General features: G+C 48.7%; 1 protein-coding gene and 1 non-coding gene across 2 annotated transcripts; one reads left to right on the top strand and one right to left on the bottom strand.

The window, feature by feature from the left end:
• The first annotated feature begins 1312 nt into the window (after nt 1–1312).
• Ptdss2 (phosphatidylserine synthase 2) lies at nt 1313–25680 on the top strand. Its single transcript, XM_055606863.1, has 12 exons — nt 1313–1529; nt 5111–5212; nt 13344–13426; nt 17154–17221; nt 21125–21259; nt 21673–21723; nt 22259–22372; nt 22461–22579; nt 23816–23930; nt 24018–24163; nt 24266–24451; nt 24802–25680. The coding sequence occupies exons 1-12, from the start codon at nt 1414–1416 to the stop codon at nt 24980–24982; spliced, it is 1416 nt and encodes a 471-aa protein (XP_055462838.1). The 5' UTR covers nt 1313–1413; the 3' UTR covers nt 24983–25680.
• On the bottom strand, nt 18550–18620 carry Trnaa-agc (transfer RNA alanine (anticodon AGC)). The gene has a single exon. It is a non-coding gene; the product is annotated as a tRNA-Ala (tRNA).
• Nucleotides 25681–26921: the final 1241 nt, after the last annotated feature.

The following is a 26921-nucleotide window of genomic DNA, read 5'->3' as shown; positions in this document are numbered from 1 at the left end:
CTTTCTCCTTTCCTTCCTTTATTTCCTTTGAAGCAGATTTTTTTGTTTGTTTTGTTTTGTTTTGTTTTGTTTTGTTTTGTTTTGTTTTGAGATAGGGTTTCTCCATGTAGCCTTGGCTGTCCTGGACTTGATTTGTAGACCAGGCTGTCCTCGAACTCACAGAGATGTGCCTGCCTCTGCCTCCTGAGTACTGGGATTAAAGGTGTGGACCACCACTGCCCAGCCCAGTTGAAGTTTGCCATTTTTAATATCTAATTCAATAGGCTCTCTCTCCCTATCTGTCTGCTTATCAGGGACTCTGTCTAACTCCTAGTCTCACACAAGGATGACCATGAACTTCCTGATCTAACCACTCCCACCCCAAAGTGCTGGCATTTCAGGCCAGAGACACTACATACCAACACAACTGATAAAACTGAAAAAGAACTCACACCCTTATACAAGTTTAGATATCCCATTCTCTACCCTATGGCAAAAATGTTAGTACTTTCAGCAACTATCCATACTACTCTCAACTATCCAACTTGACTCGTCCAGTTAATTTAAAGTAGTAATTAATTAATTATTAATTAATTAATTTAAAAAATTGAGACACACTATCACTGTGTATGTTGCCTTAGGTGATCCGGAGCTCGCTATGTAGACCAGGCTGGCTTGGAACACATACAGAACTTCCTGCCTCTGCCTCCTGAGTTCTAAGATTAAAGGTCTATGGCATCACATCTGGTTAAAATTTATTTATTTTTATGTGTGTAGGTGTTTTGCCTGCATGTATATATCTGTGCTCCACCAGTGTGCAGTGCCCGAGAACCCAAAAGAGGGAGCTGGATCCACTAAAAGTGAAGTTAGAATAGATTGTGAGCTGCCATGTGCGTGTGGGAACTGAACTTGGTCCTCTAGAAGAGCAGCCAGTGATCTTAACTGCTAACCCATCTCTCTAACTGCTAACCCTACCACCGTAGACCCCTCTCCCTACTCTCTTGCTTTTTTTTTTTAAGACAAGGTTTGTCTGCATAATTCAGGCTGTCCTAGAATTCATTCAATCCTCCTGCCTCAGCCCCCCGAGTGCTTAGTTTGCATGCTAGGACTACCACAACGGTTTAGGCTGATTCTCTCTTTGCCTATCCAGAGACCTGTGTTCGGAACTCTATCAACACCAGCCACTGCCAGCCGCTGGAACAGTCTCCCTGCTAGGAGGAGCGCAGGGCGGTCTCCTAGCAACCGGACCGCGTCCCTCCCAGCTGGCAGCTTAGGGCCTGGGCCGCCCGCGCCCAGCATGCCCTGCGGCCCGGCGCGCACTACGCATCCCACAATGCCTCACGGCCCCGCCCCACTCACTCGGAGACCCCGCCGGGCGGCACCAAGACCCCTGCCCACCGCCCGCAGCCTGGGGGGCTGCTCAGGCCGGGCGCCATGCGGAGGGGTGAGCGCAGAGTCGCCGGAGGCTCAGGGTCCGGATCTCCGCTGTTCGAGGGCCGCCGCAGCACCGAGTCCGAGGTCTACGACGATGGCACCAACACCTTCTTTTGGTGAGGGTCTCCCCGAGTCGGGGTCCGTCCGGGCTTGGGACAGGCGGTTTGGGTTGGATCGGGGACCGTCAGGCCCCATATCAGTTGGGGGAGCGCCTCACCAGGGCTCAGCGGCCATGGAATCCCCCGTCTGCGTATGAGATGGCGAGTGTTTTTCGGGTCGGGGGAGCCCCGGGATGAGCTCTGGAAGGCCTTGTCACTACACATCAGTGACATTCAGGTTTCCTCTTCACTGGACATCTGGTGTACCCTACTCCTCACCAGTGCCATTGCCCTGAACTGGCCTGATGGGTATGGCATATCTGTGTGCTAGGTTTTGCTCATTGCTACCCTTTTCAGTGACCCTGGCCTGCACAACTCAACCCCTGACAAGTTTTGGGCAGGCTGCCCTCTGCTTTTGGAGTGGGTGCCTAGGAATTGCAGGTGTTTTGCTCCTTTGAAGGACCATGCCACTGCCCTGACTGACCAGTCGAAGATGTGACTCCATGACCTTGGGCAAAGCCTTCACCTTTCTTCGTCTGTGAGAAAGACGAAACTCATGTACTAAAGAGCACACTTCATGGAAGGAATGGCTTTGCCTTTCTTTACTTCAGATGGCAGTTTTCACCCACATATGCCACCCTGGAGTCCCAGGGTGGGTCCTGCAGACATGAGGGACTCAAGTGCACAGAGACAAATACATACCCAGTGGAGGCGATGCTAAAAAGTAGCTCTGAGAGAACAGAGCAGTGGCAGTGCTGAGAGCCCCGATCTAATGAGAGAACCCTGGGCTGGGAGTGATTGGCCAGTTCAGAAGGTGCTATCACACAGATAGGATCCTTTGAGGGACTCTGTTGAATGCTGGCTTGTATCTCCGGCTTGCAAGTGGGAGTGGCATCTGCGGCTCTGTTGAGATACAGTTGAAATAGCGGGAAAGTGCGTTGGGTGTGGGGGATCGCCTTGCCTCTGGACCTTATATTATTAGCACCTTCCCCACGTTATGGACAGCTTCTGCAAGGGGATCCAACCAGCACTGCTTTTCAGTATGATGCCTTCTGGTGACTGTGGAAACACTAGAAGGAAAAGAAGCAATCCCAGCACTCAGGAGGCAGAGGCAGGTGGATCTCTGTGAGTTTGAAGCCAGGCTGGTCTACAGAGTGAGTTCTGAAATGAGACTGTGGGGCAATTGAAAATGTGGGTTGGTTATGGTACCAGAGCTAGTGCCAATGGACTTGTCGGACCTTTGAGGTCTTTGGACATTGAAAAGGCCTAGAAAAAGTCAGGCTTTTGCTACCTGAACCCATAACTGAGCTCCAGACTAACCCCATAACTGACCTCACACCATCCCAATCACATCCTGCCTGACAAGACAAAGGGTGCCTTTACCCTTGTAGGAAAATGATGCTTATAAAATCCTTGGTCCTTACCTGGTTTTTGTTTTTTATAAACCCTGTATTACCTTACTTCAGGGCCAAGAGTTCTTGGTGGCAGGAAGCTGCTCTTGGTCCTCTGCTTAAATAAAGGGCTGTAACTGGCCTCATATTCATGGTGGTCTGTAAATTACCCAAGTGGATATTCAACATCATTTTCTATCAGGCAGCCTCTACCAGGCCTCTTGGACAGGAGGGAGGTACCACCCCCTAATAACATTTCATGGCCACTGGAGAAACAAGGTAGCTGGCTTGCCTTTCTTGTTCTATATTCATTTATTCATTCAGTCCCTCAGTGGATATTTTAGAGGTCTCTACTGAGTGCCATTACTATCTTGGGGGATATATCAGGAAACTAAGCAAGAGCTCAGACTCCAGAACAATCCTGGAACTTTTTATTTATTTAAACTTTATTTTGTGTGTGTTGAGGGTCTGCGTGTGTGTGTGTGTGTGTGTGTGTGTGTGTGTGTGTGTGTGTGTGTAACATGTATGAAATGCCCCTGGAAACCAGGAGAGGGTGTTGGGTGCCTTGGCACTATAGTTTCAGACTGCTGAGCTGCTGTGTGGGTGCTAGGGTTCCAATTTGGGTCCTCTGGAAGAGAGGGCTGTATTCTTAACCTCTGAGCCATCTCCTCAGCCCCTCTCCCCTCAAGTATTACTTTCTAACTTACTCCCACAAGCATGGATTCTGTGACAATTTGAGAACTGATAGTCTGTGCTTAAAGCTTGGTGTCTCTGATGAGCCTTCTAAGTGAGTTGGGGTAGACATCAGCAGTAGATCCTCAGTAGTTCTTTATTTCTGCAGCTTCAGATTTAAGCGATCGGTCACTGTGGGCTATGACTTGTCTAGATTTGCCCACATCTAGCAAGCATGATTTGACAATTCATACCTTTATGACTATCAGATTAGCAGGCCAAGAAGGCCAATGTAACAACAGGCTAGGAGCCTCTTGAAGACCTGGGGCAGGCCTTGTTCCTTTCTTGGCAATGCCTTCATGTTTCCCTGATTGGTTCTGGCAGGGTTCCTTCCTACCCACTCAGCATGAGGAGCATGGTCATCTCTAGGGAGGAACAACTGGTATTTTCCACTCACAGCAAGGAACCAGTTTGTCCCCATGCCTGTCCCAAAGCAGTGATTGAAGTCCCAAGATTTACATAGGTCAGCTCTCATCCTGGGCCAGGTCATGAGACCCAGACCATCCCAGTGTCTATGCACAGTGTTGAGGAGTAGGAGGCACCAGTACACAAACCTGACATTATAAGAGGGGAAAGATGACCTGTCTTTGGAATCTGGTGTGTGGGTGCGCACGTGTGTGTGTGTGTGTGTGTGTGTGTGTGTGTGTGTATGTGTTTTAAGCTAGACAGGGAGCAATAAGGTAGAGCTCCCTTTTCATCAACCACTGACTGAAACACTATGAAGACTGCCTGCTGTACATTTGTTTGGCTGATGCCTTCTTCCTGGGTCCTCCTTCCTGCTTCACCTTTCCCAGATCGGGGGAGGCTAAGTTTTGTGACTGTGTTAATGACAGGATGAACATTTAACCTCAAAGGAAAGCTGTTATTTTCAGATATTCCTAGTATATTGAGGAGAAATAAAAGATCCCTTTCAAGATTGTAGATGGTCAAGGATGCCCTCAGCTTACTGGCTACTTCAAAAACTATGATAACAATAAAGTAACCAAGATCTGTGGAAAAGAGCTGTGGTCATATGTTAGTGGTAGAACACTGGTCTAGCATAGGTAAGGCCTAGTCCTTATCACTGGAGGGGAAAGGGGGCAAGCCTTCCACGTTTAACTTGTGCGAGTAATGTGACCATATCTTTTTTTGTTTTGTTTTGTTTTCTTGTTTTGTTTTTGAAGACAGGGTTTCTCTTTGTAACAGAGCCCTGGCTGTCCTAGATTCACTTTGTAACCTGGCTAGCCTTGAACTCACAGAGATCCGCCTGCCTCTGCCTCCCCACTGCTGGGATTAAAGGCGTGTGCCACCACAGCCCGGCTTAGTGTGACCATATCTACCTGTGCTGTAGGCGGTGCCCTCCGACCTCTCTGGTACCCCTGGTAATGGTCAGTCAGCTTGGGAGTGCAGGCCAGGCCCTGTCCTACACTGGGTAACTCATGAGTGCGTGGTGATCCTGTCTCTGCTCTGACACTGCCTGTGTGTTTTTGGATTCAGGCGTGCCCACACCTTAACTGTGCTGTTCATCCTCACCTGTGCACTGGGCTATGTGACTCTCCTAGAAGAAACACCTCAGGACACGGCCTACAACACTAAGAGGTAACTGCTTATGTTCAGACAGTGTGATGTTCTGTGGTGCTCTGGCCAGCCCAGGCTCTGAATTCTCCTGGTTTGTCTAAGACTGGCTTCCACACCTTCCCTTGGAGCTGTGCAGTATTTCTTGCCCAGGACCCAAGTAGTCATCACCTTTCAAGTGATAGGGACATTTTGCAGAAGCCTTCATGGTGGTCCCCTCGCTGGCATGCTTCTACAGTGGTGTTGGTGCCAGCACTTTCTAAATATTTAAACAGCCTATGTAAGGGGCCAGGTGGGCATTCAGTGACCACCTGTGACCTTGCTTCTCGATCCTCCAGAGCAAGCAGGTCACTAGCACCGTCCTTGCTGCACTGCCAGCTTCTGAGGCCAGCCCCTGGCATACAGGGACAAGTCACTTCAGTGTACTGACAGACTTTCTGATGCCCCTCTGGTTCTCTAGGCTGGGTATCTGCCCTGGAATGCTTCGTGACAAGGAAGGCCAATGACTGTTACTGTGACTGCGCAGGTCCTGCTTGCTCTGCGAGGGCGGCAGAGGGAGATGTGAGAGGCCCATGGAGATTTCAGGGACCCCCTGGTTGCTTGTCTCTCCGGCTTGTGGAACCTTCATGGTCTTGACACTTCTAGGCCAAAATTTTGTTTTTGAAAAATGGGAGTCTTAGTACTTTGGCTACAAGAGTTGAATGGGGTAACAGTGAGCATGGTGTGAACATGTAGACGTAGTCATGCCACCACCCCACCCAATATCTGCGGGCCTTGAGAGCGACCACATCACACCTGACAGCTCACCATCAGTGCGGTGGACGCCAGGACCTAGGATTCCCAGATTGTCTGGGATGTAGGGCCACCAACAGTGAACCTTACAATGGAGCTTATGTCCTTGAGTACAACTGGGTGCTTCTGCTGAGACATTGCAGTCAGCCTGCTGGACCTCCAGTCTGCCTTTCTTGCACCGTCTCCTGAAGGTACAGTGCAGGTACCTTCTCCCTGGCTCATTTCCCAGCTCTTCCTGACCCATTCTCTCTGTGATTTTTTTTTTTTTAACCACCTAGTGACTTCCAGCTCATAATCACCCTCTCAGGAGTTTCCTCTTTTCTTCTGAGCTTGGGATGGCTTGCCCACCAGTCCCTCTGTCATTGTCCATCATGTCTGGCCTGGCCTATACTAGCATTTTCTGCTCATTCTCACCTACAGGCTTGCCTGTTCCTCCCTCCACTTTTGGTAAGGCTTCCACCAGAATCTTAGGTCCCAGGCTAGGACACTAAGCTCAGCATGCTTTTAAGGAGATGAGTTAATGCTGAGAGAGGACTTGTGCTTCCTGGGCCACTGGGTTGGGTCTGCTTTGTCCTTCCTGTCCTGGTGCTGACAGAGGGGTCATCTGCAGATACTGGACCCTGGAGTATGGAGGCAGCAGAGTCTTGGTTGTACCTACATTTGCTCAGAGGAATTTTCAAGTGGAACTAAGTTTTAGCCAGATATGGTTGCTCACACATAAAACCTAGTTGGGAAACTGAGGCATGAGGATCAGGAGTTCAAGGCCAGTCTTGGCTACATGGTGAGTTCAAGACCAGCCTGTGCTACATGAGACCCTTTCTCAAAAAACAAAAAGGACATAGTGGTGCACACCTTTCTAGCACTGGGAAGCAGAATACCCAGATCTCTATGAGTTTGAAGCTAGCCTGGTCTCCATAAAAGTTCCAGCCAGTTATGGCTGTGTACCATACCTCTGTGTATACCCCGGCATAGAGAGTCAGTAGCATCTGCGAGGAACAGTAAGAAGTCCAAAGAGATAGGACCTGGCTGTATCCCCGAAGGTGTTCTCTAGGGCCTAGATATATGGCTAAGGAGCCTAGGGTTTAATCCTTAGTGCCACACCCTGCACCCCAAAAAAGTTCCTCTGTATGAGAAGTTTAGCTAAAGATGCCCAGCTCTGATGTCCCTGGACAAGAGCTGTCTCAAGGAAGAGCGCAACCCTCCCTCTGAAGAGCCAAGAACATGCAAATATGTCCTGGAGTAGTCACCAGTCAGCTGCCAGACAGAGCAGTTAGAGCTGTTGTCCACCCAAGATGTTGGTCCCGTTGTCTATGCTAGGTGACCCAGACCCTGGGGAGTCCAGGAGCCCAGACCTCCAGGCTTATGGTGGTAGGGTGGACCTGTATGGGCACGACCCTCCTGTATCCAGCTCTTCCCAGAGCTGCCTCACTCCTCACTGCTCCTCCAGGGGAGCTCTGGATATCTATCTTTCGTGCTCTTTGTCTCTTTCAGAGCATGAAGGAACTGACCTTTCTGGCCTGTAAGTCTTCTGGCAGAGCCTGGAGCCTGCTATTTGCCCCTGCCTGGGAATATGTGGGAGGTTTCCTATGCATTTGGGGTAGGCTTCCTGTGTAAAAAATAATTTTTGATTACATTTGTTTTATTTGTGTACATGTATATGTGCGTTCAAGCATGCACATTGCACACATATGGAAGTGTCAGAAAACAACCTGTGGGAGTTGATTTTTCTCCTTCTGCCATGCAGATCCTAGGGATGAACTCAACCTGTCAGGCTTAGAAACCAGCATGTTACCTGCTAAACCATCTCACCAGCCTTGTAGAAAATACCATATAATTTTTGTAGTGTTGTGGATGGAACTTAGACCCTCACATATATACCATGCAGACACTCTACCACAGAGACAACCCCATGACTTACTTATTTTTCTTTTCTTTTTTGAGACAGGGTTTCTTTATTTAGCCCTGGACTCACTCTGTAGACCAGGCTGGCCCCAAACTCACAAGAGATCCTCCTGCCTCTGCCTCCCATAGTGCTGAGATTACAGGTGTGCATACCCCACCCAACTGACTATTTTTCATTAAAAACTTTTATTTTTACTCATGTGTATGTATGTATCGGGATAGGTAAGTGAGTGTCCTCGGATGCCAGAAGGGGATGTTGACTACCCTGGCACTACAAACAGTTGTGAGTTACAGTACGGGATCTGGAACCTGAATCCGGGTCCTCTGCAAGAACAGCAAACGCTCTTAACCACTAAGCCATCTCTCCAGCACCCCAAGATTTATTTTTAACATTTTAAGAGTTATTTAATTTTGTATTTGTATATATGTGTGCCTATGTGAGTTGTGTGTGCTATTTGCACATAAGTGCCCACAGGTAGCAGGGGGCATTGGGCCCTCTGGAACTGGAGTTTCAGGCCCCTTCTGAGGTAGGTGCTGGAAACTGAACCCAGGTCCTCTGTAAGAGCAGCTAATGCTCTTAACTACTGTGCCATCTCCCCCGCCCCTTTTGTAGTCTTTAATTTCAACTTGTGTATCATTCTCTTTGTTTTTGAGATTGAGTGGGGGGGTTCACTGTATTGCCGTTCTGGTTATTGGTTTTGTGGGTTGTTTCTGTTTTTTGTTTTTGTTTTGTTTTTGGCAGTGTGTTTGTGGGTGGGTGGGTAGGTGGATGTATGTTTCAGACAGGGTCTCCAGCTGTCCTGGAATTCACTATGTGGACCGGGCTGGTCTAGAACTCAACAGAGATCCACTCACCTCTGCCTCCCAAGTGTTGTGATTAAAGGCTTACTCTACCACACCCAACTGCCAGTCTGTTCTTGAACTCCAGGGCACAAGTAATCGTTTTGCCTCAGCCTCCTGAATTGCCAGGACTTCAAACACTGTACAGCCTTGAGACTCACACTACGTGTTCTGGTTTCCCAGGAGTGATGTTGCTATGTTACTCTCCTGTGCCTGGCTTCTTCCTCTTACCAGGGGATGTATGTCTTTGTGGACTGTCAGTACTCTTGGTAAGCTGCACCACATACATGCTCATGACCTGTCATCTGGTGTCTTGACCTGGGAACTCTTAGGTTCTCTCACCTTCTCAGTGAACTGTCCATTCCATTTGCAGCTTTAAATTTTGTACATATCTGAAAGCCAGACTTGATGGCACATACCTGTATTCTCAGCACTGAGGAGTTTGAAGCACGAGAATCCTAGATTCAAGGCCAGTTTGGGCTGCAGAGCAAGATCCTGCCTCCTTTCTCAAAAACAAAACAAAAACCCACCCACATTTTTCAAACAGTCAAACACAGTTTAACAAGAAGCAATATAATTAAAATCTAGTGCAAGCCAGGCATGGTGGTGCACACCTTTAATCCCAGCACTCGGGAGGCAGAGGCAGACAGAGCTCTGTGAGTTCAAGGACAGCTAGGGCTATACACAGAGAACCCTAGTCTTGAAAAACAAATCTGTACACACGTGTACTCAATCCAAGCTTCTCTGGAGGCTGAGGCAGGAGATTGCTTGAACCCATGAATAGGAGACCAGCTTGAACGGCATAATAAAGAAAGTAAGGTTAAGTCTAACCCAAAGACCTGAACAGAGAGCTGGAGAGATGGCTCAGCTGTTAAGAATACTACTGTTCTTGCAGAGGAGCCAAGTTCAGGTCTCAGCACTTATGGCTGGGGGCCATAATGGTCTGTAACTCCAGCTACAGGCGTCTTAACACCTTGCTGAATCCTGCACGTGGCTGTGAAAAGATACTTTACCAAGAAGGAAACAGAAGAGAGAAACAGCATATGAAATGTGTACCACTGACGTCACAGGGTATTTCAGACTAAAACAGTGAGATCCCACCAAAAACTGATAAGGATTTGAGACCGCAGGAATTACTCATTACTAATAGGGATGCAGAGTGGCATTAATCAATCTCCCTCTCTCTCTCTCTCTCTCTCTCTCTCTCTCTCTCTCTCTTTAAATTTTGTTTTTTAAAATGTGCATTGGTGTGTCTATATAAGGGTATCATATTTTCTAGAACTGGAGTTATAGACAGTTGTGCGCTGCTATGTGGGTGATGGGAATTGAACCTGGGTCCTCTAGAAGAGCCAGTACTCTTTTTTTTTTTTTTTAAGATTTATTTATTTATTATGTATGCGGTGCTCTATCTGCATGTATGCCTGCAGGCCAGAAGAGGACACCAGATCTCATTATAGATGGTTATGAGCCACCATGTGGTTGCTGGGAATGGGACTCAAGACCTCTGGAAGAGCAGCCAGTGCTCCTAACCTCTGAGCCATCTCTCCAGCCCACCTCTCTATATCTCTATATCTGTCTCTTTCTCGCCCTCTTTCCCTTCTCCCTCCCTCCCTCCCTCCTCTCTCTCTCAGAATTTTATGTGAATGGGTGTTTTGTCTGAGTTTATGTCCGTATACCATTTCTGTGTCTGCTGCTCATGACAGATCCCCTGGAACTGTAGAGATAGTTATAAGCTGTCTTGATAGTGCTGGAAATCAAACCCAGGTCCTTTAGATAAGCAGCCAGCACTCTTGACCACTGAGCCCTCTCTCCAGTTCCATTAAACTCACATGTGGTCCAGGAGCATGCTTCTGAGGAGAGATCAGTGGTAGAGCATTTGCTTTGCACTATGTCTGGGTCCTGGGTTTCATTTCAAGTGCTACACGCATGCACACAAACAAAAGAAAACTGTCTTTGACAGCTGCTGGGACGCTTAGAAAGAAGGCGTACTGACAAGAGAATCAATCTATAGATGCACTGCGTCCTGAGGTGCCAGGAGATGGAGGCTGCAAGAACCCCTGTAGCAGCTGACAGCTGAGCCCATGGATAGCTGTACACTTGCTGCTGCTGTGTCTTTGATTATGTGACAGATGCCAGAACCAGTGAGGTTTTTGGGTCACCAGAGGACAGAGGTCAGAACTGTTCCCACTGGGAAACATCAGAAACAAACTCAGGTTTAGCTCAGTACAAATACAGGTAGTTACACAGAGAAATATGTGTAATCTATAATACTCCAGCCTCCCATATCCTCCAGCTTCAAAGTTTGAGGTCAATCAAACTTTGGAAACATTTGAAAGGGGCTGGAGGGATGGCTCAGTGAATAAGAGCCCTGGCCGCTCTTCCGAAAGGCCTAGGTTCTAGTCTCGGCACCTGCATGGCAACTCACAAGTGTCTGTAACTGCAGTTCTAATCCTTCTTCTGGGCTCCAAAGCTACTGCCTACATGTGGTGCAGACACTCACGCAGGCCAAACAGCCACACACACATAAGGAAGCAATGGACAAAAAGTAGGGAAGCAAGTAACTAGGATTTTCTTTAGGGAAACATCTCAGGCCAGTTGGTGGTGGCACAGTTTTAATCCCAGCACTTGGGAGGTAGAGGATCTCTGTGAGTTCAAAGCCAGCCTGGTCTACAAACTGAGTTCCAGGACAGCCTGGGCTACACAGAAAACCATGGCTCGAAAAGAAAAGAAAAAGAATAAAAACATTCGAAGATGAACCACACCTACACTGAACATGTATGGACTTTTTCCTCGTCCGTTGTGAGCTAAACCACTTTTGTATGTAGCAGCCACATTCCGTATTAGCTAGTATATGCAGTGTAGAGATGATTTTGGCAGACGGGAGATATATGTGGCTATACACATAGCACTGGATGTAAAAGATTTGACTGTTCACCCATTTCATTATCCTTGGAGGATCCTGAAACCAACACTCTACAGATACCAGAGTAACTGTGTAGGTGTGGACATAGGTTGGTGAAGGCAAGTGTTTGCCATTCTCTAAACTCAGAGACTAAAGCCAGCTTCACCCTAGTGGCAACAGGTACACTCAGCAACCAGATCTTCTGGTGTTCTTCGCTGAGAGACCCAGGCTTGATGTCATTCTAAGGGCAAGACTAAGGCAAAAAAAAAAAAAGGCCCAAAATGGGCCTAGAGGCCTAGAGGTTCCTGTTGTGTTTGGAACTCAGAAAAACTCAGGTCATATCCCAGCTATGGCCTAAGGCAAAGCTGAGCAGCAAAATCAGTAAAGTGGTGTTGGAACATTATCCAAAACATGTAATCTCATAGCCACAAGTCCACAGTGAGATAAGTGATTAAATCAAGAAACAGGCAACTGGCTTGGCTCCCATGCAGAGGAAATGCCATATGAATGGTAGGCTCTGCCCAAAGAAACTTTAAGCCCTGCACCTTTCCTGCTCCTTCCTAGAGCTCATCAAGGGGATGGAGGATTTCTCTGTAGTGGAGAAGGGCCTGTGCTCAGGGGAGGCATTAGAGTCCTAAAAAACAGAGCAGGTTGACATTGGAACCGATAGTTGGTAACTGAGGGGCATTTGTCCCCTGGGTCTTTCTCCTCAAGCCCCCAGCCATAGTCTTGCTGTGAGGAAAGCAGCAGGGAATCTACGAACAGGCTGAGCAGTTCTGCTCACACCCACCTGGAGCATCAGAAACAGCCTCTGCCACCAACTGAGGAGACTACAGAGATGTGAAGGAAGACCTTCACATGTGAGCATGTGAGGCCCTACACAGAGATCTGGGCAGAGGAGGATTTTAGAGGGAACTGAGGAAACAGGGTAAAGTGTGAACTTTATTTGGTTAAAAGTGTATTTGTTTAAAATGTAAGGCATTTGTTTTCCTTTTATGTTACCCTCTGCTCAGCTGACATACTTTCAAGTACTTAGGTACTTCTTACAACTCATGCTTGTAAATCACAAGTTCCTTTACCACCCAGCCTACACGGCTATATGTTGCCTTGCACCACAGTGTGACTATATAGTTGAGGCACACTGATGGCCACAGATGGGTGCGACACAGGCTTGTCTCAGGTAAGCAGAGCAGTGGCGTCACTTTGCAGTGTAGCCCAGGCTCTGTGGGGTCCATACTTCCCTGCCCTGTTCTCAGTGTGCCCTGGTCTACATGTGTGTATTTTACTTACTCTTTTGTCTTGTTTCTCCAAGAGCACGTTGGTGTTGGAGGTGGTGACCCAACAGGACAGAAACTCTGGGAAAAACCTGTTAGGCCTGTGCTGTTAGGTAGCCATTAGATCCTGACATTCTCCAAAGGCCTTATGAGGTCTAATCATCATGTGTTCAAGTGGGTCATTGGTGACACTGTAAATGACAAGAGAAACCTAACACAAGGACGTCTGAGTGGTGCTGCTTGTTGGCCTTTGAGGTGGGGTGCGCCATTGTAGATCAGCTCCTGCCAAGTAGCTGCCAGACTGAGCTGAGGGCTACTTCCTTACACCTGCTGCTGCATGCCAGGGACTGGCAGAACATGGGCGTCAGCTGGGGTCCCTGCTACTCCCACCTCTGCCTGGAGGAAGCTTACGAACACTGAGGGGCTGTTTGTTCTTTATTTGCAGAGGTATTGTGGCCAGTATTTTGGTTTTCTTATGTTTTGGAGTCACACAAGCCAAAGATGGGCCATTTTCCAGACCTCATCCAGGTAACTCACAGTTTCTTTCTCCATGTGTGCCACGTAGCCCTCCTGTTCTGAGCAGCTGCGGTATCTGTGCTGCTGGATGTGACTGTCCTGTCCCCCTGTGCCAGCTCCTCCTGTGGCGCTACCCCCACGGCACAGAGAGCTGACTATACTTCCTGCGCTTGTTTCTCTCCTGTCCTGTGGCTCACCCTCTTCCTGCAGACCAGGATGCCCGGGGATCGTAGGGGGCTGGAGACCTAAGGGTAGCTGTTGAGTGCTGTCTTCGTCATCCCTACCCCACGTTCTAACAAATCGTATCATCAGAGTGCCCCCTGTGAACCTCAGCTGGAGGCCATACCCACCCACCTGACTGCTCAGAGCTCAGATGAGGAAGCCTTTGAGGCTACAACGTGGTTGGTGTCACTTAAGGGCCTTGGCATATATTTAGAAACATGTTTCTTTTCTGTCTCAATGGGATATAAACTGTGGAGCTACAGAAACTATTTTTAGGCATTTAAAAAAAAATAAACACTTAAATTTGGATGTGTTGTGTATATTTATTTACTTATTATTGAGGGTCTCACTATTGCTCAGGCTATTATCAAATTCTTCATTTCAAGGAATTCCCTTGCCTCCCTTCTTGAATACTGGGACCACAAGCAAGTGCCACAACACTGATGTTTTTTTCCCTGGGTTTTATTTTTGTATTGTTTTGTAAATTAGGCAGTCTTGAGATTTTGCCACATGTTTCAGTGTATTTATCTGATTGTTTAGTAAACCCCTGTAAGAGCAAGAGGTAGGGATTAGCCTTGAGTTTGTTAGCCTTCAAGAATGGGGAATGTCTGTCAAGGGGTGAGTTAGTTCTGACGCTGTGAACACAGTTCCCCTGAGGTACAGAAGCTTTGAGCTAGGCCCTTGAAGGACCTAAGCAGGCTGCGTAGTCTGTGCTTGCTGCTAGGTTACTGAGTAGTGGACTCATAACCTCAGTGGTCCTCTACCCTCTGGCCCATCCAGCCTTCCCTCACTAGGGTTTGGATTAGAGCCACAGAAAAGTGAAGTAATTACAAAGTGCCCAACTCACTTTAGCACCATGGTGTATCCTTTGGCATGTTTAATTGTGGGTTTTTTTGTTGTTGTTTTGTTTTGTTTTTTTGAGACAGGGTTTCTTTTTGTGGCCTTAGATGTCCTAGAACTAGCTCTGTAGACCAAACTGGCCTTGAACTCATAGAGATCCACCTGCCTCCGCCTCCCAAGTGCTGGGATTAAAGGCGTGCACCACCACTGCCCAGCTTAACTGTTGATATTTTAAGATGTCATTTTTGAAAAACTTTTCTTTCTAAAAGATGACTTGAGCTTTACCACACAGTGGAAAAATCAGAACCTGTAAAAATTTATTTGGAGTAGACATTCTCTATTTTGTAATTTAATTACACACACATATGTATATTTGGTTTCACTGGAAAGGAAAGATGAGCAGTTTTAAAGTTGTATGTACACTTTGCTTTGTTACAGTAAAAGTACATTTGTACAGGTGGGGAGGGATGGCTACTTGCTAAGTATTTGTCCTGTGTTTAGAAGAAGAGGGCTGTAAGCCCATCCAGTAAGGCATGCTTCCTCCCTCTTGGATGCCACGTCTCAGTGAGCTTGACAGATGGGACCACACTGGCCAACTGGCAGTAACTTGCTTCTGCACTGGACACTGGAAGTGTCTATAAGACATGCAGGTTCTCTAGTCCAGGGGCACAAGCCCGATGCCCTGGCAAGCACAAGTCACCATGTCTGAAAGATTTTAAAGCTTTCAGAGGCTCCCACAGGGCTCTGAGCTAAGTGACTACTGTTCTGGCTCCTAGTACTTAAATGTTATTCCTCTCCCTCTTTTTAAATAGGGTCTCATTGTGTAGCCCTGGCTGCTAGAACTCACTATGTAGACCAGGGCTGTCTTCAACTCAGATATCATCCTGTCTCTGTCTCCCGAGTGCTGGGATTGAAGACATGTTACCAAGCCCCAGGAGCCCTCTCCCTCTTAACCTGTATCCTCACCTGAGTGAATTTGAGAGCTCTGCTCTGCCCTTCCTTCCAGTGTAGTTGCTTTACATAGCTCCAGCTTCTGCACCATTCTGTAGGAAGGCTGTCCTGAGCCACCTCACTTTGTGTTCATATATTGAGCATCAAACCGTCAGGGCCTCCAGTCAAAAGGAGTGTGATATAGCTTAACAAGAGGTACAAGTAGTACACGAGAGGGACAGCTCAAGGGGTGTTCCACTCCAGGAGGAGGGGTTCTCTGCAGGGCTCTTTCCTCCACCCTACCTACTGGTCTACACTCAGGAAGACCAAGTCAGGCTGTCTCTACTGGGGCCATTATCTGCCTGGCCTCATTAGAGCAGCAAAATGAGGTTTCAGCTGACATGTCTGGGGAGTTACTTTATTTGGAAACTTAAATTGGCTATGATTCCAAGTGAATACCTTGAAATAGGTCGTGGTTCTTTGAAACCGCTCCCTCCTTGGTTCAGTTTTGGTTTTTGTTTTGTCTGTGTGCTGTGCTAGGAGCTGAGCCCTGGGCCTCATGTATACTATACAGGTGTGCTACCACAGAGCTACAGACCCGGCCCCTTCTCTAGTTCTTTCATCTGTGGCTGCCTCCAAAATCCGGGGCTCAGTGCCATCCCCAGCACAGCTAAGCCGTCTTTGATCCTTTCTCACATTTTATGTTTGGGTAGATAAGGGATGCTGACATCAATCAAACCCACCAACAGGAGAGGTCAGGGGAGTTTTTTAGGGGTGGGGTGTGAGGATGTAGAGGAAGCAGGATATTTAGGGATGGGCCTAAAGGAGACAAAGATTCGGATGGTTCAGCTTCTGATTTGGGCCGTTTCTTGGAAAGAATATGGGAAAGATGGGAAACAGCAATAGCTGAAGAGATGATTTCAGGATCAGAACTGAAATGACATAAGAGGTTCCTCCTGGGAATGTGGTGACTTCAAGTATCTGCCCCTTCTCTTAAGGGAGCCTCCCCGTATATAGAGACACAGTCCAGTGGTTACGTCATCTTGCTACCCTCCACGGTGAAGACTTTCACACAAGCTCTTCTCAGGGGAAGAACATTCATAACTACCATCCGTATCTGAGAGTAACATGAGCAAATTCCATAACGAGCTTCCCACATCATGTTTCCTATCTGTCAGGGTTGGTCATTCCCAACCAAGTAGATCAGGTCACACACTCTGAATGCGGGAGCCTCTCTGACTGTTCAGGTACCGTGGTGTTGTCAGGGGTGGAAAGATGTTTCAGTATCAGAAGTCTGCTGATATGACTTGTGTTAAAACACCTTCCTAAATGCTGAAGAAAACTCCATACTCATTCATGATAAAAGAAAAAAATTGGACACATTAGCATTAGAAGGTTTTTATCCCTGAAAAGGGTGTCCAGCAGGAAAGCTGGTGCAGGTCCAAAGCATAACTAGTACCTATGAGAGCAGGATACGGCCATCAGGCCATCACTACTCCTCCCAACACCATAGGCCTTCTGGACCTCTGCAGCAAGGCGAATGACATGAAAGGCCTCAGGACTCCAGGAAATCACTTCACATTTCAAAGGGCAGTGCTCTGTGTAATTTCATTTAGGCCTTGCTTATAAAGAGTCTACAAAGGACCCCTAAACACCCCCTTCTGTCTGTGATCAGAAGCCCCCTGAGGCTGGGTGGGGCCTAGAGCCCCAGGACAGAGCCCCTGACATTGCTGTTATTTTGTTGTAGCTTACTGGCGGTTTTGGCTGTGTGTTAGTGTGGTCTACGAGTTGTTTCTCATCTTCATCCTCTTCCAGGTAAGCAGCTTTTCTTGGTCGATAAAACAGGAATATTAATAGAGGAGGCCTTGAGTTCTCAGTCCCCACAGCACTGGCAGGAAGCCAGGCTGGACCAGCACAGATAAGACGCAAACTGTCTCACCTCCAGGCGGGCCCTTATGGAGGGCTGTCAGTGTGGGTGCTGCACAGGCTGCCGCCGTGTCTGTATGCAAGCAGGGACAGACACGGAAGACAGCTCATCTGATTACAAGACAGGTAATGTGCAGTCAAACAGGTTTGCCCCTGGCCTGGAGCTGAGCAGCTGCAGCTTTAGGAACTTTGGCCTACCTGAAGCTGGTGGACTGGCAACTCAGCAGGGGGTGGGGAGGCGAAGATGGAGCGGCACAAATGTGTTCACTAATGGTCCACTCTGCCTCAGTCACTGAACTCTGAGCTCTGTGAGTGAGGGGCCAGGCTTTTGTTGTGCTAAATCACCATCTGGGGCAGTTATTCAGGGCTGGGTCCCTGTTCGTGTACAGAACCTCTTAGCTGGAACAGTTCCAGCTCTAGAAAACTCATTCTCTCTGTTCTGCCCCCCACCCCCAGTTACCTGCCATCTGTCAAGACTTAGAACAGTCTGAGTGGACCATGTGAACCCTTGCTACCCCATATAGTATCTCTGCGGTCCGCCCAGCTGTATCACACAGTGCCTCTTCCTGTGGCTGAGAGACATTTTAGGACTGCATCCCGCCCACTCAGCAGACCTGAGGCACTCGGTTTCCCATTTGGAGCGTTTGTGATCAAGCCTCCCTCAGCACTCCTGTCAGGCCTTGTGAGGACACAAATTTCCATTTCTCTCTTAGACAGGCTATAGTGCTCTCACTGGTCACACCGCACAGCGCCTTTCATGGTTTGAGGAGCTGCCAGGCTGCCTTTCAGCATGGCTCTGCCATCCTGAATCCCACCGGCGCTGACTTAGAATTCTGCTGCTTTATCTTGAAAGCCTTTCTTTCAGTTCTGTTGTGTGAGCGCTCAGAGATGGAATTGCTGGCGGTGACTATCCTAATGGGTATAAGGTGTCGTCTCTTGGTTGTCTTTTTCCTGCCAGGGAGTCATTGGAAAACACTGCAGCACACCTAGGTGTCCCATCTTCTGGGCTCCTCTGGGCTGTGTAGTTCTCAGGCTGACCCTGCTTCTGATGGGCTGGCAGCTCTGGTTGTCTGGTCGGTCAGCTGGCAATGCAGTTTTCCACACTTTGTTCTTCTCTTTCAAGATGCCCTGTGTCAGCTGATCTTCTGCATTTCCAAATGAATGCTAGAATCACTTTCTGGCTACGTAAAAGAGCCCATGAGATTTCTTTTCTTTCTTTGCAGTGCTGGGAATGGAACCCAGGCCTCCTGCATGCTAGGCAAGTGCTCTACTACTGAGCCACACCCCAGCCCTAGCAGGTGAGATGTTGATTGACAGGGGTTGCATTGATCAGTTTAGAATGCTGCCATCTTAACGTTATTAAGTCTTGTGATTCGTGAACATGGGATGTCTTTCTATTTATAGTTTTCATAATATGTTTTATACTTCCTTTGTTAAATTATTCCCAAGTATTTTACTCATTTTGATGCTTTTATAAGTGGAATTATTTTCTCAGTTTTTAGATTTCTTGTTAATAGGGTGTAGAAATTGTTTATTTTCATGTTAATGCATGTCCAGTGAGCCTGCTAAACTTACCAGCGCCAGTACTTCTGTAGGATTTGCTGTTTTCTAGATCCCACCATCTGCGGGCGGATGATGCCACACTTCCTTGCAATGTGGCACCTTCTATTTCCTGCTCTTGCCTGACTCCCCTAACTAGGCCTTCCAGAAATGTGTTGATCACAAGCATGCACCTCCTTAACTGGTTCTTGATCTTGTAGGAGTGTGCTGTGTAATAAGAGCTCTGACTTCCCAGAAGCCGTCACCAAGAGGAAACAGTTTAGTCATATCTGGATGAGTGTTTTCATTATTAGATTTTAGGCTTTTAGTTTGTATCAAATACATTTTCTGTATTAAATGAGATGTAATGTAAGTTTTCCCTTTATTGATAGTGGAGTTTACACTAGTTTCTAAAATGTGGTTTATTTGGGGTGTTCTGTTTTGCTTTGTTCTTGAGACAAGGTCTCGTTGTGTAGCCCAGGCTGGGCCTGAGCTTGCAGCTCATGTAAGCTCTGCTTATACTTCCCGAGCTGCAGCCATAGGTGTGCACTGCCATTCCTGGCATGATTTTATTCCTGAGATGAAGCGGTGGCGTATAACTGTCTGTCGTCTGGATTCAGCCTCCTTTGCTGACAGTCTTTGCATTCATATTCACTCGACACTTGTCTTTGATTTCCTGGAACTGTTTTTTTTTCTGGCTTTGGCATCAGAGTTTGAATTTGTCTGATGTATTTCTTAGTGTTTGACCGGATTTAAGGTATAAGCTGTCCGTCGATGGGGCGTCCCTGGGTAGGATTGACCTTGATTGTGGATATGCAGCACCTCCCAAGGTCTCCCGTACAGCCCTTTTATTGCCTATTTCTGTCTACTCTCTAGCAGGAAGTTTCTATGTGCTGTCTATGTAGAGGGAGGAGCCAAGACTCAGGCTCCACTAGCACAGGGTTGTGTGTCTGTGTTATTGGACTTCCTCTTAAGGAAAACCTCTCTTTTCCACCATGTGTTAAGTATCTAATAATTTGTGTGATCAGCGTGACTCAAAGTTATTTTGTTTCAGGTTGTGCTCAAATGCCTCTTTGACCTCTTTTACTGACGTTCTTTAGGCCTCCGCCACTCTCACCTAGTTTCTACCTTGTTTGGCACACCCCTCTTTAAGGGTTCTTGGTTTTTGTTTGTTGAAGCCCTTCCTGACTTACACCATAAGATGCTCCAATTGTATGCACTCCTGCCCGGGACTCGGGCCCTGGAGTCGGCCTTTTTCCCAAGGGCCCCTTCCTGAAGGATGGAGGACAGTCTTAAGAGACTGCAGTCTGGGAACTGGTTTTGCTGGTCAGGTGTACAGAGAGCAGCTCCACACGTGTGCACTCCACACTGCGATCATACCAGTTGAGGTGCTCTATCTTGAAGGTCCTCCTGCAGTCTAGCCACTTCTCTTCTGCCCACTCTGCCCTCTACAAGAGTCAGAGGGTCTCAGGGTTGATCATGTTGAGCAGAAGCAGCACTTGTTTAGGAACAGGGACCCTTAGGGATCCTAAGGTTCTGTCAAGCCCAGAACTCACCTTTTCTGACCTCATTTGAGGCCTTGGGGCCTAAGCTGGAAGGTGGTTCAGGTACACTCCTGCCTTGACATGTCCTCAAGTCTTGCCAGTTTCTAGGAAACACAGCATTAACAAGATGGCCATCTGTCGAGTCTCCACACCAGGGACAGGTGAACCCCACTTTCAGATCAGGGACAAGACTCGAAGCTGGCCATTCTGTTCCCACTTCCTCTCCTTGTCTGTATTTTCTTTCCTGCCTCCTCTGCTGGACCTCTGCTATCTCACTTGCTCTCCAGGCCTTTGAGACTCCTTTTAGTCCTGGCTTGTGGTTTGCTCCAAGGGCCCCCCTCCTCTTTTGTGTCCAAAAGTGCTTCTTCCACTGAGGGGACAGAACTCTTATCAGCAGATGCATATCGGAAAGATGGGCTGTGTCCTTGGGCATGGCCCTGAACTGTGCGGGAAAGAAGCAGTGCAGCGCTGCTGCTTCTAGACAGCTATCTGGTCCAGCATCTCCTGGGAGAGAGTGCTGTAGACAGCTGGCATTTGTGCCTTGATGGCTCACTGGTACTCAAGGCACCTCCAGGTCTCCTAGCTGGGGTAGAAGGACTGCTGTCTCTGTAACAACCTGACTAAGATATAGTCATATACACCACAAACGACTTGACTCTATTCAGGCTGCCCTGCTCAGCCTGACCACACTAATGGCTCTGCTTTGCAGACAGTCCAGGATGGCCGGCAGTTTCTGAAGTATGTGGATCCCAGGCTGGGAGTCCCATTGCCAGAGAGGGACTACGGGGGCAACTGCCTCATCTATGACGCTGACAACAAGACCGACCCCTTCCACAACATCTGGGTAGGGGTATTCTCAACAACGGGGCTTCGGCAGCCCAGGATTGCCCTTGGTTTTGTGGGATCAGGCTCCTGCTTTTCCTCAGGCTCCTGCAGGGCAGTGGTGTGGCTCTGCACATGCAGTCTAGGCCCATGGCCCTGTCATGTTAGATGAAGATCCTCAGAGGTGCACCCTGCTCTCTGTTGACAGCGTGGTCATCTGAAGGTGTCCACACAGCAGCACACTTAGCAGACTCTGACTTGACCTTAGCCTGGAGGGTTGTGAGGGGAAGGGCAATGCCCCTGGACCTCTGCACAACATGAGGTTGCATGGTTCCTGGAGCCTTGCCCAAGATACTGCAGGAGAGGAGACTGCCTGTGGAGGGGCTGTCTGAGGTGGGGGCTGTGCCTCAGGGCCACATTCCTTCTTACCTACAGGACAAGCTGGATGGCTTTGTTCCTGCACACTTCATTGGCTGGTATCTGAAGGTAGGCTGACCTACCTGACTGACACCCTGGTTCTGTCTAGGTCCCTCTTCGTCCAGGCCTGAGCGATAGGCAGGTGAGCCCCAGGGGGGAAGCACTGTGCCATTCTGGATGTGTAATACATTCTGGTATGTGCGATACCAGAAACTTCCAGGTTTGTTGGTAGGATTCAAGTGCTGGTGCTGACCCTGCTGCTCAGATCTGTGCCCTGTTCCAGCACTGTGGCCATGTGGGAAAAGGGAATGAGGGAAATGGCAGGACAGGAAGCCTAGGCCATCCAGGGATTCAGGTGCACCCCACAGCTGTGCTGCCTGTCAGTCCCAACGTACGGCTTGAACCAGGCGTCCTGTTAGAGCTCAGTGCCAAATCCCCTCCATGTTGGCTGAAAATCTTAAAGTTAGAAAGGCATAGCCCATCTGTTCCACTTAACAGGGACCCACCAGAGCTGGGGTCAGGAGGTAGGGATGGTTTGTTTGAGGCGTACAGTCTGCAGTAGGTGAGTGGCAAAGCCTGATGGGGTGCTTTCTGTACCTCACAGACCCTCATGATACGTGACTGGTGGATGTGCATGATCATCAGTGTGATGTTCGAGTTCCTGGAATATAGCCTGGAGCACCAGCTGCCCAACTTCAGCGAGTGCTGGTGGGACCACGTAGGTGCAGAGGGCAAGGCGTAGCCCGGGTGGGCCTGGGTCTGTCTTCTCAGGCCTTGTGCTTAATACCTCTCCTTTCCTGACCCAGTGGATTATGGACGTACTCATCTGCAACGGGCTGGGCATCTACTGTGGCATGAAGACCCTCGAGTGGCTGTCCTTGAAGACATATAAGTGGCAGGGCCTCTGGAACATTCCAACCTACAAGTACATCTTGGGAGTTGTGGAGGGAACCGCGGAGCACTGGGCCCACATGCACAAGGCTTTTCTACTTGGGAGGGTGGCAAGCAAGATGGGTCTTTGTTTCTCAGACATTAGAGTGGTAGAGTGTTACCTAATATTCCTCCATATGGCTCCCTGGCCTGCTTCGCTCAAGAAGCTGTGAGCCTGTCCAGTCCACCTCTCATACAGCCCAGGTTGGCCTCAAAGTTGCTATGTAGTCTAGGATGACTCTTGCCCCTGCCTCCCAATTCCTGGGAGTACTAGTGTGCACCCCTATACCCAAGCTCTCTGCTACTTATGAGATTTAAGAAATAACAGGAGTGGTGGTGTGCACCTACAGGTTCCACTGCTTGGGAAGCTGAGGCAGGAAGCTGAGCTGTTCCTTGAACAGAGAAGTTCAACACTAGTCTAGGCAGTCCAGTGAGAATTTGTGTCAAAACCCAAAAAAAGTGGGAGCTTCAAAGTCATCCTCAGATATATAGTAAGTTTGAGGCTAGCTAGCCTTAGCTACATGAGACTTTGTTTCAAAAAATAAAAATTAAAAAAATTAGCCAGGCATAGTGGCACACACCTTTAACCCTAAGTAGGCAGGCCGGCCTAGTCTACATACTAAGATCTTGTCCCAGTCAACAACAAAAAGCCAGGTTTATCCCAGCATTTGGGAGGCAGAGGCAGGTAGGTAGGTAGATCTCTGAATTCAAGGGAGAGCCAGAGCTACATAATAGAGAGACCCTACCAAACAGAGCTGGAGAAGTTAGTCAAGATAGTCCTAGCACTGGAGAAGTAGAGGGCACGGTGATTGAGACCCTGGTCCCTAGCACCACAAAAGAGAAAAAAAAAAACCTGGGGATAATAAGGAATGAGGCTCCCCTCCTGTCTGGGTGCCTCAGGCATGTGAATAATAGTCCCCTCTCAGTAGCAATATGGGATTTTGAACAGGGTAGAGCCCTTGTGTCTTTTTTTTTTTTTTTTCAAGACAGTGTTTCTCTGCATAGAAACACTTGGATGTCCTGTTGTCACTTTGTAGACCAGGCTGGCCTCCCAGTGACCTGCCTGCCTCTGCCTCCCTGAGTGCTAGGAGTAAAGGCATGGCCACCACTCCCGCCTGTCCTTGTGGGAGGCGATACACACTGGCTCACAGGTCCTGGCCATAGTTCTGTGATGTGAATTAAGCTGGTTGACTAACCATTGCCCTCAGGCTACTGGCTCTCTGGTTCCTAGGGGCAAGATGAAGAGGATTGCCTTTCAGTTCACGCCCTACAGCTGGGTACGCTTTGAGTGGAAGCCAGCCTCCAGCCTGCACCGCTGGCTGGCCGTGTGTGGCATCATCTTGGTGGTAAGTCCCAGCAGCCTGGTGACTGTATGTGTGCACCACCAATGGTTAGTTCTCAAACTGATGAACTGACCTTCTCCCATCCTCCAGTTCCTACTGGCAGAGCTGAACACCTTCTACCTGAAGTTTGTGCTATGGATGCCTCCTGAACACTACCTGGTCCTCCTGCGTCTGGTCTTCTTCGTGAACGTGGGTGGTGTGGCCATGCGTGAGATCTACGACTTCATGGATGAACTGTGAGGGCCTCCATAAGGCCTAGGGGGTGGGAGGCCGGAGCCTGGGAGCCCCAAGGGCATCTTGGGTGCTGAACAAGCCAGGCAGCTGCTGCCTCTCTGCAGGAAGCCCCACAGGAAGCTGGGCCAGCAGGCCTGGCTGGTGGCAGCCATCACAGTCACAGAGCTTCTCATCGTGGTGAAGTATGACCCGCACACACTCACTCTGTCACTGCCCTTCTACATCTCCCAGTGCTGGACTCTTGGCTCCATCTTGGTGCTTACATGGACTGTCTGGCGCTTCTTCCTGCGGTGAGTGGGACCCCAGGCCATCAGGCTTCACTGTCGTGGTGTCTGACCCCCTCTTTGGTTGAATACAGAGAAGGCTCCATCCATTCCCCATCCTTGCCTTGTGGCTCTAGCTGCCTTGACCCCTGAACTCTCTGTGGGTCTCTGTGGCTCTGCCTGGTAGATCCAGGTCCCTGAGTTTCAAGGTGTCCTGCCCTGCCTTTAGCTGACGCTCTAGCTTGACCTCTACTCAGCCATTCCTAGAATTGTAGCAGGTGTAGCCTCTTGCAGAACAAAGATGCCCAGGAGTCTCTGCGGCCTGTGCTGCGGGCTGCTGCGGGGACAGATAGTGAGGTAGCTCTGCTGCTCCGCAGGGACATCACCATGAGGTACAAGGAGACCCGGCGACAGAAGCAGCAGAGTCACCAGGGCAGAACCATCAACAATGGACACCCAGGGCCGGATGATGACCTGCCAGGGAATGGGACTACAGAGGAAGAGAGGCCCACCAGTGATGGTGTATCATCTGAGGAGGGGTCCTCAGCTGCCTCATGAGCCTCTCTTCACTGGCCTTGTGCCATAGGGCTGTCCTGTTTCTCCCATCCTCATGCTCCCTGCTTCAGAGGAAGTGGGGGGCTCTATCCACACTCTACCAAGGACACCTGGGTGTACACGATTGTGCGCAGGTAGGTGTGTGCACATACTGGCTCCTGACATTTCTCCAGGGCTGTGAGCTAACCAGTGAGCCTGGAACTTGCTCTAGAGCAAGGGTCCTGCCCTGTCCTACCTGGCCAGCCAAGGCCCTGACCCACACAGAGTCCCTTGTGCTCAGTCTCAGTGCAGGCCAGGAGAGGCATCTCAGTACTCTTTCCCTACCCTCTGTGGGGCAGGCAGAAGCCCCATGAGACCCTATGGCCTCACCAAACTTAAAGCAGCATAAGTGAAGGATGTCACAACACCAGGATGGCTGCTACAGCTATATGCAAGATGGCTGCCTATAGCTGCTTCTCTATGTGGTGGGTCTGGAGTCAGTACTGAGCCATTTCCTTTGGATCCTTCCTTTAACCAGGACTGTAAGCTGAGGGGTGGGAACATGAAGCTCACCAGGTTGGCCTCTTGAGGAGCATCAAGTCAGACGGTCCAACTTGGAGACCTGTACCCCAGGTGCTCGGGTCTCATGTTGTCACCATGGCTCTCTGAGTTTATAGTCGTACCCTTGAGCAAACAGAACAAATAAAGTGATGATGAAGGTTCATAGCCTCTGGCTGCCTTCTCTGCCCCATGCTCCCAGAGACATTGCCAAGGAAAGAACTGCTGCATGTTTTTGGAGTTGGATGTGTGTGTGTGTGTGTGCAGGATAAAGTGCTCTCTGAGGGCAGGCATAGCTATTAACAGGACACATGTCCTGGGCAGCTACCCCTGCCTGCCACGCCTCTCACTGAGGGTGGGACTGGTGATCACTGAAGAATTACTATGGGAGATGACTATGAACCTAGCTTTACAGTTGCAACCATTGGGAATGCAGTGACAGACAACTTGTCTTCTGACAAGTTCAGTTTTCCCACAAATGCAATATGCAAGTCATGACTTACTGAGGTAAGGTATTGTTTCTTTGGACTTTTGAGATGGTTTTGCTGCATAGCTCAGACTGGCACAGAACTCAGCCTAGGCTGAGCTCAAATTCTTGGCAGTCTTTCTGTTTCAACCTCCCAGTTTCTGGGAATTATGGGTTTGTGTCACTATGCCTAACTAAAATCTTTTTAAAATATGTAAATTTTAGCTGGGTGTGGTGGTGTACACTTTTAATCCCAGCACTTGGGAGGCAGAGGCAGGCAGATCTCTGTGAGTTTGAGGTTGTCTTGGTCTACAAAGTGAGTCCAGGACAGCCAGGGCTATTTCACAGAGAAACTGTCTCAAAAATAATAGTAACTTTTTTCTTGTTTTAAATTGTGTCTGTATGGGTAATTGCATATGAGTGCAGGTGCCCATGGAGGCCAGAAGAGAGTATCCGATCCCCTGGAGCTGGAGTTAGAGGCGGTTGTTAGCCCCCTATCCAACCCCATGTACCATATTTTTTTTCTCCCACTTTCTGCTGCTGTGACCACTGCTGTAGTTAGTGATCAAGGCAGTACAGATGTCTCTGACGTTTGTTTTCTACATGTGCAATTACAGGGTCATACTATAGCTCCATTTTGAAGGTTTGAGGAATCCCCATACTGCTTTCCACCCTGTACTAATGTACATTCCCACCAACAGTAAGTGTGCCTATTTCTCCTTGTCCTCAAACTTGCAGCAGTCTTCCTGCCTCTGCTTCCCAAGTGGTGCAGTTACATACTGAGCAACCGTTTTTAACTCTGACCAGCATTTGTTGTCTGGTTTTGTTTTCTTTCTTCAGACAGGGATTCTTTGTATAGAGTCCTGGCTGTCCTGGAACTTGCTCAGTAGACCAGGCTGGCCTTGATCTCACAGAGATTTGCCTGCCTCTGCCTCCCGA

This window comes from Psammomys obesus, unplaced genomic scaffold, assembly GCF_907164565.1.
Source record: "Psammomys obesus unplaced genomic scaffold, mPsaObe1.curated_primary_1811, whole genome shotgun sequence".
In the NCBI taxonomy this organism is placed as follows: domain Eukaryota; kingdom Metazoa; phylum Chordata; class Mammalia; order Rodentia; family Muridae; genus Psammomys; species Psammomys obesus.
Note: the sequence above shows the minus strand (reverse complement) of the source record. Positions and strands in the feature narration are given on the sequence as shown.